The sequence below is a fragment of the Solanum lycopersicum genome, chromosome 4, assembly GCF_036512215.1.
Source record: "Solanum lycopersicum chromosome 4, SLM_r2.1".
Lineage (NCBI taxonomy): Eukaryota > Viridiplantae > Streptophyta > Magnoliopsida > Solanales > Solanaceae > Solanum > Solanum lycopersicum.
Genome location: NC_090803.1, coordinates 50,674,458 through 50,687,826, shown reverse-complemented (window position 1 = coordinate 50,687,826; position 13,369 = coordinate 50,674,458). Strand labels below are relative to the sequence as shown.

Here is a 13,369-nt window from a genome sequence, read left to right as displayed (position 1 = left end):
CCATAAATGCGGCTAACTCTTTCGCTAACGACTGTACAACCAATCTTTTCTTTCAGAATCGTGGTCAGAAGCTCGGGCGAATTCTTTTGCATGAGAAAGCCTGTCAAAGGCTAACTGGCTTAGGGATCGGAGTTGCATACTGCTCGACCTTAGGTAAGGTTGGGTAGAAAGGTCTTTCCACATCTTTTTTCTCGAAGAATCAGAAAAAAATGGGTCAGGATCTCCTGCGGGAATGATTTGGAAGATCAAAACCAAAAATAGTGGTATTTTGCTAGAAACAACATAATGGAGGCAGTCACTCAATAAAAATTAATCCGAAATCTGATTCAAATCCAATATGGGTACATAAGACATTTATTGAATTGATTCTTTTTAATGAATAGATCCGACCGCAACTTCGAATATGGAAATCAAGGGAACAGATCCAGTGGAGACGGGGTGGGGCCTGTAGCTCAGAGGATTAGAGCACGTGTCTACGAACCACAGTGTCGGGGGTTCGAGTCCCTCCTCGCCCACAACCGGCCCAAAAGGGAAGTACCTTTCACTCTGGAGGTAGGAAAATCATGAATAGGATGGCGAACCAAAAGCTATGGGACTTGGATGTGGGTCTTTTGTCGAAATGAAATGGCTTTTTATCTTTTTATTTATCGTGAATGGAGGAATCATAACACATAGTATGCTCGATCGCCGTAATTTTTTGTTTTACGCCCCGTAACTCTTCCTCAGCCAGGCTTGGGCAGAATAACAGAGCAAGTATTAGTAGCACAACAAAAAAGCCTTCCTCGTCATTAATATCTTTACTCGCGGCAATTGTGACCTCACGAGAGAATCGATGACTACACTTGACTTTTCATGATAAGCTTGCAAGAGAATTTACATTTTTCCCTGATACAAATAATATATTTTTAATACAATAGCATGTAAAGTGATTGACAAAATCTTAGAATGTTTTAGATGCAAATATAATGACCCTATTGCTATATTGTATCATACTTGTACTAGTACTGTTTCATGTATTGTTTTAGTTATGGAAATATCAGATACATGTCATATACAGTTTTTAATACAATTAATGAAAGAACGATGATACAACTCTAACACCAATCATGATACAATTTAGAAACTTTATCTTCTTCATGTTTTAGTATAATATTTTTCCAAAAATCAACTCGAAGGTTAGCCTATCTCCATCAAAAATGATATATGAACTCGAAAGTATATTTTACATTGTTTGCAAGAACAACCAATCCAAACTCATCACAAATTCAAATCTTCAAACCTTCTCAAACCTTCAAATCTAGCAAAAATTCAAAAATGATTGAAATGAAATTCCTTGAATCAATTTCTTATTCGAAACCTATTCTTTTTTTTCTCAATAACTTTACCTTCTCCGTGTTTCTTTTCTTCATTGATCTGAAAAGAAATCCGGGAATCATTAAGAAAGTGGAAAACCACACTTGACCCACAACAAAATTCTGATGATGTAGTAAACATTTTTAAGTTTAAACATAGTCCCGTATTCTATAATTTTAGCTATTAAATGTACACCTATGTTATACATTGGGAAAAAAATTACCCCAAAAAGGAAAATAACAAGTCTATCAGAGTATATAGAGGTAAAAATTCCATGAAAAGAACAACAAACTGTTGGGCCTGAGCAGGGCATTTCCTTAACTAGTAAATTAAATCTATGTAAGAGCATTTAACATTGAAAATCATTCTAGCGTATTCTCAAGAAACACATGTGGTTCACCATGTGCAAAGATAAAATATCCAAATTGTAAATAAAATTGAACAAATTAAGTAGCTCACTAGTGAATAACTGGATAACCATGATTTGCTGTGCAGTTCTGAAAATCTTGAGTGCGAAATCGAGCAGACGAAACTCTCCTTCCCACACAGCAGGCGTGAAAATGTGGCTGCCTACCTCATTCCTGAAAGATGGCTATTATTTACTGAAAAACGTTCTGAATCATTGTTTAGTACATGTGTTGTTCATGTTCAGAATTTTGTTTGGAACATATAAACATGTTGTTACTCTGCCAAGGATAGAGTAAAATAATGGAGATATGCTCTCTTAAGATTCTGGATCAATTTTACCGTTGTCTTCCATTTCTGAGCCAAGTTCACCTCCAGAGATCATATTCATGAATCTTCTCGTAGCTTGGGTGACAGCATGAGAAGTCTTCTTTGCTGCTCCAGTTACAACTGGCTGCAAAGATATGACTGGAAGATCTGCTCTTTCCTGAATCATTGCTAATGACACATTCAAACAGAAAGTAAGCAGTCTTAAATTAGGAAGAAGTCACATGATCTGCCTTTATGGAAGGAACATATGAGAGAGAACATACACATTGTTTGCTGGTGAGCACGAGACCCAATTTGTCTGATTCCAGCTTCTGCTGCTTGCACAGCTCGAGCAGATTTGTTGACACCATCAGCTATCTCTTGACTGAGTATCACATACAATAACAAACAACATTACTCTCAGGAACATATATTGTGTCGTAGCTTAAAGATATCTCAATTAATGGGCAAAGGGTGCGGCTTAAAGAAAAATTATGAAACTGACTGTCTATGTTGCTCGGACTCTTCAAAATGTCAATGGAGGTGTGTCAGATTCGCCAAATGTAGTGTATTTTTGGAGAATCCGACACGGGTGTGGCATCAAAAGTGAAGAGTCCACGCAACTGCTGACCGTGGACATGAGCTCATACATTTGCCTCAAACTTTGGCCACCTTATTAGAAAGCTTCACGTGAATCACATTCTATTACCTCACTAGAGAGTCCAATTTTATTACGTTTTTTCCACAATAAGAATGGCCTAAGGCTTCTGAAATTATGTTTCAATACCCACACGCTGCAAATTCCACCGGGCACCTGCAACATCCTATTTTAGATTGTTTCAGTTGGAATTGTTTTTAAATTTGACAATGTGTCATCTTAATTCCCATTTTCTCATAAGCTCTTGGTTGATGTTTAACATTTCTTTATATTGAAGTTCTTTTTCCTATTTTCTTTTCTTATTAACAGGAAAAGTCTAGGGATTTCTCTCAACAAATAGCATGTTAGAAACCTAATGTCCAAAAAACTACCACAAGTGTTCTATTTTCCTATTAATTTCTTCTCTAGTTTCACATTAACTCTTTTGAAATCTTTCACTTTCAACCCCAACTTTTGGAAAACTTTGTAATCTCTAAACTCCGCACATTAAATCAATAGAATACCCATCCTCACTCCTCAGGTAGTACAACTGATACTATATTTGTTCTCTCCTTCCCATAGTTGCAAAAATTAGTTTGTGCCTAAAAGCATAACCAAAGCAGGAAATCACGTCCAACTGTGCCTACCACAGAGGATTAAGAGAGGTGGTCAAATCTGAAGGCAATATCGCAAAACCATTCAGCGATGATATCAGTGAGTTGCAAGAAACTCTTAGCTAGCCACTCAACCCAGTTAGGTGGAGATTAAGCTGGAATTACCTTGATCCAATCTGTTCTATCTATATCTCACTGATGTTGGATTCATCGGACTCTGAATCCATAGGACACTTCACATTCTTTTGATATTGAAGACCAAGTACGTTGAGCTCACAAGAGCAACCAAAGCAGCAGGTTGTTAGAGAAATAAAATATTATCAGGTACTCGCTCTTCTTAATTCTACTAGTAGAAGAAAAATTCATTCAGTTTACTTCAAGTTAAATTCTTTGGAGATACCAGACCTTATTCTCCAAACTCCTCAAGGAAATATCAAGAAGATAATGCCATTACTTTTTTTTTGAAATTGGTAACTTAAGATAATGCCATTACTATAGCTGAACTTCTTCCCTGAGATGGATTTGAATCATTATCATGTCATAAACAAACATCACAACATACCCAATGAAATTCCAAAAGTGGGGTATGCGGAGGGTAGTGTATATGCAGATCTTACCCCAACCTTGTGAGGTAGAGAGGTTGTAAGTAAAAACATTACAAAGCAGTTTGAAAAGGAAACAACGAGAGAGAAGAAGTCGAGACAAATTGCAAAAGAAAGCATGACAAAGCATACTAAAAAGGAATAACCACTACAACAATTATACCATAATCGAAGTGCAAGAAACATCAGATAGACACAGCGATGGAATAACAAGAAGCTCTCAAAGTAGTACCATAACTGATAGAAATAAGCAAAAGACAACTCTCAACTACATAACTAACCATCTACCCTAATATATGTCCCTCCATAACTTCCTATCTAAGGTCATAAATTTATAGCATGCCGTAAACAACTGCACTAATTTGCATTTATTAGAGGATATTTTTCCATCATACATGATTCTGAGAACAGACTATAAGCAGAAAGTGAGGATTAAAAGTTATCAGGAAATATGACAAAGGTATGAAATAGAACTTGTTTGCAAGAAGTGAAATCTATGGAGAGTGGGATCACCAGTGACACACAAGTAGTGCAAGGACGAAAATGAACAAGGTTATCAGCGTTAGCTATTTACCATAATGAAAAAGATGTGGCATGTGGTAAGTAGAAACCCAGAGAAAAGGTAATTGCTCCTTAGCATCTTGTCAAGTATGGGCCTGTAACGACCCGCCCCGTTCGTTATGACTAGGCCAATGATGAAAGAAAAATGGTGCTAGAAAACTTATCTGGTAATGACTTAACAATTCTAGGCTAGGCCAGTCTCAAACTGAACCTGATCGAAGTGAGGTCTAGGGTCATCCAGGAATGGGTGGAGAGAAATGTCTAGGCTTGATTTATATTTACTAGTAGTCAAGATATTAAGGAACCCATGGGGCTTTACGGAATCAAATTCAGGGTGAGTAAAACTCCCGGAATCGAACTTGACAAGGGAAATAGTTTGGAACATCAAGAAAAGAAGGTATGTTGTGACAAATGGACTTTTTTAGGGGCATCCGAGTCTTTGAAGTTCATGATGCTATAGCGAGAGTGTGCAGGCAATATAGCAGGCTAGGCCGCTATAGAGGGGAAAAGTCTAGCTTTTGGGCAGAAAAGTCCAAAACCAATCATTATTTGGTTATTTCATTTAGTGTAACTACAGAGGCGACTGAATCATTCTTCTCGATGAAGGTAAGATTTCCCACTCCCTTGACTTGTAATTCAATCCTTGATCCTAAGAATCTAGAGTATTACTCTTGGGGGGAAGGTTTTGACTTTAATTAATGGTGGGAAGACCCCTGGTTTGTGTCCTGGGGCTAGCTAGAATTTGAGTATAATCTGGCTATTGTTTAGCCACTATTTTTTTATTATTGTATTATTATCATTGTTTAAGACCACGAACAAGTCAATACACAGAAAAAGGAAAACGCTAGAGTTCTTTAGAGTTTCCAAGAGGCTTTATTTGAGGTAGGTGATAGTTGTATTTTTCCAATTTATGTACTTACGCATATCTACCGCTTTATCATACCACTTGTGCAATGCATGTTGGGGAAAACATAAGAAAGCATATGAAATGACATCATGTTGATAAATTCTTGCAATGAACATGTTTACTTTACTGATGGTTTCAAGTGTTATCGTTCATTATGACTGTGATTGTGCATGATTGTCTGTGAATGCTGGTTGTTTCGAGTACCACGCTCGTATAAGATTACTTACGGTTGGCTCGATTACCACACCTACTATGAATTCTAACTCTGGTTGGCTTGGGTAACACATTGGTACACTAATAACAGTTTGTGTGTGAGTTCCTTGAGAGCACCGGGTAAGTGTATTTGTGCTGGTTCCATGAGACGACCGAGTTCTTATTTATTGTGATCACGTGAGACATACTCAAAGTATTGGTGATTCATGACTGGAGTTGTGATGGTGACTGTTGTTATTTGTGTTGGCCGTGTTTATTATGTTGCGGTTATTTGTTTACATTCATAATTTGGAACTGGTTGTGTGATCATATAATAGAAACCAAGGTACAGATGCAAGTATCTCGTATCTCGTAGAACAATAGAAAATACAAAGAGAGACAAGTATCTCTTTGCCTCTAAGAAAATATTAATTTGAAGACCGGCAAAAGTTAGACGACTTTTCTTCAACGAAGTTGTCACAAGGTTTAATTGCTCCATAGAGAAGAATTCTTGTACAAAAATAGAGAGGAGGTGAAGGCTTCATGGGAGAGAAGAATAAATACAAAGTCTTGTTCTTGAAAAAGAAGAGAGAGTACACTTTTTTTTCTTGAAAAGGAACAGAGAAGGCTAAAGGTTTCTTGGGGGAAGAGAGGGCTTTCTTGGGAGAAGAAAGGGCAACACCAGCACTTTAATGAATTATACCATATAATTGTTAGGCTATAATGATTATTTCTTTTTTTTTTAAATAATAAATAGAAGAAATTATAATTGTTTTAAAATTAATTACTTTAGTAAGTAGTCATAATTAATTTATGCTTTTAAATTTGCACATTTATAATTGATATGTTTTCAAGTATAGAGTTTTACAAGATATTTAGTATTATTAATATTACAACTATATTTTATAATATTGAATACTGTTAGCCGAATCCCCGCACCCGTATCCACACTCGAATTTGGACCCTTGAATCTCAATATTAAATTTCGCCGAATCTGACTCTTGGATACCCGCACCCGAGTCCAAGCAACTTAGAGAACAACTACATATAAAAGATATATTACCACCTATATTATTTATTACTAGATATCCTATTATATAATAGATAACTATAAGTACTTCATAACTGTTTAGGATAAGGATTAGGTAACCTCTGTAACCTCTAGGAATTTGAGAAGATGCAAATCATTTTCTTCTCCCATCTTTCTTTGCTTCTTCCTCCTTGAAAAAGTATGAATACGTGCCTTATCAGTACACCTATCCGGGGAAGACAACTTGTCCTCAAGCGAAAATCGAGAAACTGTGCAGCTAACAGAGATTTCTGTCCATATGGTTGAAGACGTAAAATAGCAGCATCACCAACATTAGAAGGGAGGCTTATGCGCTTATAATCTGCCTTCATAAGGTTCGACATAGCATCTCTAGTCAACATACGTTCTTCAAGGTATGATTGGAAAGATGTTGTTGGGAGTGTTTTCTGATGATGAACACCTTGCAGTTTATAAGTTCTCATTCAATTGGAACATTAGGAACATTTAGTTCAAATTGGCTTGTATTGTGTTTAGGGATGCTAGCCATTGTTTACCTAACACCATGTTTGCGGCACCAAAGGAAAAAGGGAACAAAATTGTGCTTCATGACCAAGTTAGAAACCTCTACTGATAGGCCACAACAAACTTTGTTGCATATGATAATTTCACCATTTCCTATTTGGACACCGAAATACGGATATGTTGGACTGCCAACCCAAGTTTCGTGACAATTTCTTCTACTACAAAATTATGCATCAAACCAATATCTACCAACATCAACGTTTTGTGCCTGCAAAGTGTGCCTTGAAGTTTCAAAGTTGAAGCAGATTCTTTGCCCAAAATTGCATGAAAAGAGATTTCCCCCAAATCAGTAGAGGATATGTCTTTATTCAAATTACTGTCAACACTTTGCACATCGTTTTCCTCTTATATTAACTCCAAATGTGCAAAAGTCTCAGGTTTTCAGCGATGACCAGGGGTAAACTAGTCTCCACAACGGTAGCATGGGCCTCTTACTCACCGAATTTGTTGTTCAGAATTCAGTGGGCAAGTTTTTTTTTTTTATAACGTTAAAGTTAATTCAGTGGGCAAGAGTTTGAAAGAGATGACTTCTTGAAAAGGGCATGCAACTGGTTGGCGGGATGATTGAAAATTAACGGATTCTCGAGCCGCTAGAAAGGAAGTCTTAATTGATGAAGGTCTTGATATAGAAGGCCAAGCAGGTAAGTTACTGGACAAATTTGTCCTGGTTTGCCTCATATTCTAAGGCTAAACTTGTTGCCTTATACACAAATCGAGGTTTTTGAATCCTAACGTCCACACTAAGGTCTTCTTTGAGTTCGGTAAGGGAAACCCGAGCAAACAAAGTTCTCGCCATGTTTGCATACACGCTGCCCGTTTTGCAAGTTCATGCCTATACTCAAACACTGATCCAATCTGTTGGATACTTCACTAAAATGTTCATCTGGATTTGAAACTTAGCGGTCCATAATTTTCTTGCATAACTTTCACCAACTCATACCAGTAATAATAGCTCTTCACTATTGATCCAAGCAAAAAGATCCAATACATCTCCTTCCAAATACATTAAGGCCAGCATCAATCTTGCAATCATTAGGTGTTTGATAATTTCAAAAATACTTCTCTGCTTTCAGAATCCAACCTCGAGGATCTCCTCCCTCATACTTGGGAAATCCCATCTTCGTGTGCTAACGTCGATAAGTTTCTTGATGCCTCCATGTGCTATCAACCTCGCCCCCTACCAATAAAACTTCAGATTTTCCATGTTGATTTTGGCTATTTTGTGCTTCTAATGCAGCCACATCAGCAGCCAAACAATGGCTCTCAACTTTGTTGTTGTAGTGGTCAATTGTTGGCCAACCTGATCTAGAGTCGACATGATAGGTTTATTGTGGGAAGTGTTGGTTTGGTGTGTTAACCATGACATATCTTACTGCTCTGATACCAATGATAGAAACTGAGGTTTTATACTGGATAAAAGCAACAAAAATACAAAGAGAGACACAAAGTATCTCTTATCTCGTAAAACCTTTTATGCATATAAAAGATATATTACCACTTGCAGTACTTATTACTACTCATTACTAGATCTCCTATTATATAATAGATAACTATAACTACTTCATAACTATTAATGATAAGGATGGATAACTTCTAGTAACCATGAAGGAACTGCCAAATAACTCCTAATAATTGTAAGAAACTGCTCAATGCTCCATTGGTGAAACCTCTAGGAATTTGAGAAGATTCTCCTATCTTTTTTCGCTTTTTCCTTCTTGAATAAGTATGGAAGATACGTGTCTTATCATCCTACAAGTACACAATCAATATACTGACACAACACCTGTTCTTTTCTTGTTGAGTACAAGCCAACGACTAATACGAGACCTCAATTAAGGGACGCTTGACTTCGAATCCAAGGATGAGTTGCTCTTCCAAGCTGCCATGGGTTCCTCTATATATTTGTCAATCTTTTTGGGAAAAGACATTAGCCTGTTGGTTGTATTTTTTATAAGTTTTTGGTGTTGCATTCCCATCCTTGACTATTTAGAATTTTGTTACTACGACTTTCAGTTCTAGGGATTTATTTCTGTAATTATTATGACTTCTGGTTGAGTTTCTGTGAACTCAGTTCTTATGTTATTTTAAATTGTTTTCCTTTTGTTTATATTGTGACATGGCTTTAGAAATGGTCTTTCTAGTTAAGTTTTTGGGTAGGTAGTTGGTTCACCAACAGGAGGGTTAGTGTGGGAGTCACTCACAACGGTCTTGGGTAGTGAAAGGGCTAGGGAGGCAAATTTAGAAGGACGTTCACATAGCCCAAGGTACAATTGTTCGTAGGTAAAAATTACCTAAGAGGTTTTTCTATGCAGTGCTGCTTTTGAGTTTTTTTTTTTGACAATCGTGGTGTTCGCGCCAACTTCCGCACAAAACACACCTCGACTAATTACACGGGATACCTACCACCTCCACCAGCAACGAGTTCCAGCTACTTGTGAGTTCTTGTAGAAGTAAATTTGTTTATTTCGAAAGTTCTGATTAAAAATTGATACCTTTCCAATTTCTACCCCATTCCATTGATATACTTCCAATAAGCACGGGAATTTATATTCCAACCATTATTATATGACTAAATAACTTAAATAATCTGGATAACTCCAACATGTATTGCAGAATACCATGTTATTATTCTTGAAGCTCTTAAAAATATGGTACACCAGATTATATTGCAAAACCAGCAACATGACATCTAAACAACAAACTAACCAAATATTTCTTTTGATTTTGCATGCTAATAACCATCACATTGAGAGTCTGTCTTTGAGATTTGTTCAACGAATTACATTTCTTGAGTCATCACAAACATTAAGGGTCTCAAAAAATACGTGAAGGATAAGCTTTATATCATTAACCATGGTAAGTATATGATTAAGTTTAAGTAACTTAGTCCTTGACTAGGAATCATTATTCCCTTCAAAGTACCAACACTATCTTGCTTCCAAGATTTTCATATCCTCAAAGAACTTCAGTGAGCTTATCCTAAGAGAAACTGGTCAGTCCCTTTCGAGTGAGAAAAATATGTTACCTTAAATCACTCAATTCCAGTGTAAGGTCACTGATTTCCATCCCAGACAGCCTGATAGCAGCCATTGTACTAGGAAGCTCCTCTCGAGCAGTATCTGCCAACTTTGACAAAGATATTGCTGCTCTACGCATCGCCTACAGAAAAAGATCAAATGAGTTGAACTGAGGTGTTTCGAAACTATTGGCTCCACATTGGACAAAGTAATCAGCATTTTTCTCACAATATATAACTTATAGGCCGTTATGGCAATTATTTGTGTTACATTTCAAGAATCCATTTCCGTAAAAGGCATGTGTAGAAAATGAGACCAAGTTCTATGAGTACTCCACTTATCCTTCGAATAAGAAGAGCAGATCTTTAAGACAATTATTTTTGTAGCAAGCACAAATGCACCACAAGCACCACGAAAAGAATGTCTTCCATCTCACTAGGTCACGTCCTTTAGATTGTTATGAAGAAACTTTCTTATTTTGCCTTGGTGCAAGAACAGGACTACTCATAATTAATTGATGTAGACCACATCATATGTGTACACATCCGTAAATAGTATAATCCAACAAATTAAATAACTGTAGGATCTTATGATGACACTTTTGGAGCTTCTATTGCACACTGTTATCTCTCAAGGTCTCTGAACCTTCTAAAGACTAATCTCAACCTAAACGCGTATGCAAGTGAAAGAAGATCAAAGCTCAACTATTTCTTTGTTTTAATGTGTACGGGGATGGGAAAGGCTTCTAACATAGATCAAAAATGTTCCTTACACATTAAAATTGGTTTAAATATTTGTACTCCTTCCCCCTATTGGACCATAATTGCCGTTAATGTTAATTTCGAGTTAAAAATACCTCCCTCCCTCCCCCCTCCCCCCCCCCCCTTCCACTCTATCCCAATTTCCCTTAACGGTTTAAAGCGCCATTCCCTCTAATGAAATTATGAGATGACATATGTAGGACTTCAATTAAATAGGTTATACTAATTTATTAAAGCCCCGCATATGACATCTCATAACTCCATAAAAGTAGGGGCATTAGCGCCAAATTTAACATTAAGGGACAACGGGATCTAATAGGTAGAAGGAGGGTCATTTCTAACCTGAAATTTAATGTTAAGGGAATTATAGTTCACTAGGTCGAAGGACAAAAAGTATAAACCATTTTCAATACACTAGAAGCATTTTGACCCCTTTTTAGTTTAAAATATAACAATTCACCTCATGCTTTGTATCTCTATTCAATGGAGCCAAGACTCTCAGCATAAACTAACTACTAAACGAACTTGTCAAGCTTCAATGAGAGTCATCTCAGAAAATTATTTGTTTGCTCCAGTCAAAAGGATACAAAACTAAGACCTTCTGAAGTAAACATAGGGAAGGTTGCACATAACTTTTTAGATTGCATCCAATTATAACATTTATACAATATATCATGGAAAGACATTTTCACCATACACTCAAACAGAATCCCTCAATCATATACCCAGTTGCACAAAAACCTGGCTTTCTACAGCAAAGCACACACTTAGCTTCTAATTATTAACATAGATACCTGGCACATGAAGTTTCACTCAAAAGTTTAAACATACAAACGCCATACACAAAAACAGTTGCAAACACTCTTCCAAATATATGATCTCAATAAAAGGGAAGAAAATTAAGAATGCTTAAACCGAAGTACTAAGAAATTGCCAACCAAGTGATCAAGAGAACTCACAAACAGTGTTGGCACAGTTGCAACTACCAGACTTGTGAAAGCCACGGATGTCTGCATAACAAAGAAAATCTCATAAAACTTCTTTACCCTTTAAAAATGCAATCTCGAAGACTGACAAATTTTCAACCAAAAAATGCACTCAAGGTAAGAAACTAGACATAGAGAATTTAATTAAAAGTACCGTGCAAGCAATGAAGGTCAAGAGAAAGAAAGCTTGGTCACTTAAGCTTAATTTGGGAGGGAAATAATTCGGTAGAATTTTAGGGCTTCCGACTTCAATATTGAGCGATTCCGTAACCTGAGGCGACGAAATTTCTCCATCTACAGTTTGATTATAGGTTTCCGTTCCGGCACCAGCAGAATCAACTGAAGATGATGATTTGGACGAACAAATTGTCAGGGAGAAGCTAGAGATTTTATACCCGGAGTTCAGTCTGAAGGAAGAGGGAAATTTCACGCCCAACGTCGCCGTTTTAGCATGGGGATTGCCGGAGATCAGTGTCACGGTGGTCGGAGAAGAACGGGAATATGCAGTAATGAGACCGAGCTTCATGGCCTGTTTTCCAAAGCTTTGGGACTAACGGTGAAATCTACTCTTAATAGTACTCTGTATATACAATAGTACTCTAAAATAATTCATCACAATTAGGAAACAAAGTGACGATTAAGCTTTTCTCCACTGTGAAATTAATATTTTTTTTGAATTTTATATGCAATTTTGTCAAATAAATACAATGGTTTTATAATTATTACTATGTAATTTATCCATGCAAAATAAATAAAAATTGCATTGAACTTGCAAATAATTATTTGTTAATATTCATGCACTAAAATAATGGGAAATATAGATTTTTAAAAAAATATTAACAATATTACAATATGAATTTTGATTATATGTCATTATCACATAACTGAATAGCCTATTATATAACCTCGAATGAATGAACTATTTAGGAAATAATAAATCATTGTTTCTTTAATCATCATTTTAAAGAAAATAAATAGGAAAATAATAATAATAATAATATATATTAAGACATTTCGTAAGAAAAAGAACACATTTAAGTTGCATAAATTATACAATTGTGATACATGTCTCGGAAAAAAATTCAAAACTTTGTTAACAGATTCAAAAAAAAAATATTATGCTTGATCGTTAAAGTAATTATAACTTTTGAACTTGCATAATGATTTTTTTCAATGATAAGTGAGGAACTTCATATTTATGTAAAATAGTCAATATATAAGTTTATATTTTAGTACCTTTAAGTTATAAAATTTCATATACAATATCAAAACATGAATTCTTGGAAGTGAGTATAATAATTATTTTCTACACAACGAATATATTTACTATGTGTATATGTTCAATATAACAGGAGACAATAATTTTGTAGAAACATAAATAGTTGAGCTTAAAACATGTATTCAAAAATAACA

The 13,369-nt window shown here is 35.9% G+C and overlaps 1 protein-coding gene across 5 annotated transcripts; it reads right to left on the bottom strand.

Moving 5' to 3' along the window:
- Positions 1–303: 303 nt before the first annotated feature.
- Positions 304–12,605, bottom strand: LOC101266328 (uncharacterized). 5 transcript variants are annotated; one of them, XR_011220721.1, is made up of 8 exons: positions 12,111–12,605; positions 11,930–11,980; positions 10,218–10,351; positions 2,352–2,452; positions 2,101–2,256; positions 1,813–1,934; positions 1,386–1,413; positions 1,187–1,297 (listed from the first exon to the last, which is right to left on the bottom strand). XR_011220721.1 is itself a non-coding variant. In XM_004237445.4 (6 exons), the coding sequence occupies exons 1-6, from the start codon at positions 12,480–12,482 to the stop codon at positions 1,924–1,926; spliced, it is 825 nt and encodes a 274-aa protein (XP_004237493.1). In that variant the 5' UTR covers positions 12,483–12,605; the 3' UTR covers positions 1,612–1,923. The 5 variants fall into 5 exon arrangements, 2 of the variants coding, with proteins under 2 accessions (XP_004237493.1, XP_004237492.1); XR_011220722.1 differs by lacking the exons at positions 1,187–1,297; positions 1,386–1,413 and adding an exon at positions 304–885; XR_003246545.2 differs by having other exon boundaries at positions 1,187–1,413.
- Between the last annotated feature and the right edge of the window lie 764 nt (positions 12,606–13,369).

Coding starts and splice junctions, on each gene's coding strand:
- LOC101266328 (XM_004237444.4), bottom strand. CDS start 12,482: ATGAAGCTCGGTCTCATTACTGCATATTCCCGTTCTTCTCCGACCACC. Junction 11,981..12,110: donor TGACCTTCATTGCTTGCACG/GTACTTTTAATT, acceptor TTTGTTATGCAG/ACATCCGTGGCTTTCACAAG. Junction 2,453..10,217: donor CTGGAATTGAGTGATTTAAG/GTAACATATTTT, acceptor TGTGATACTCAG/TCAAGAGATAGCTGATGGTG.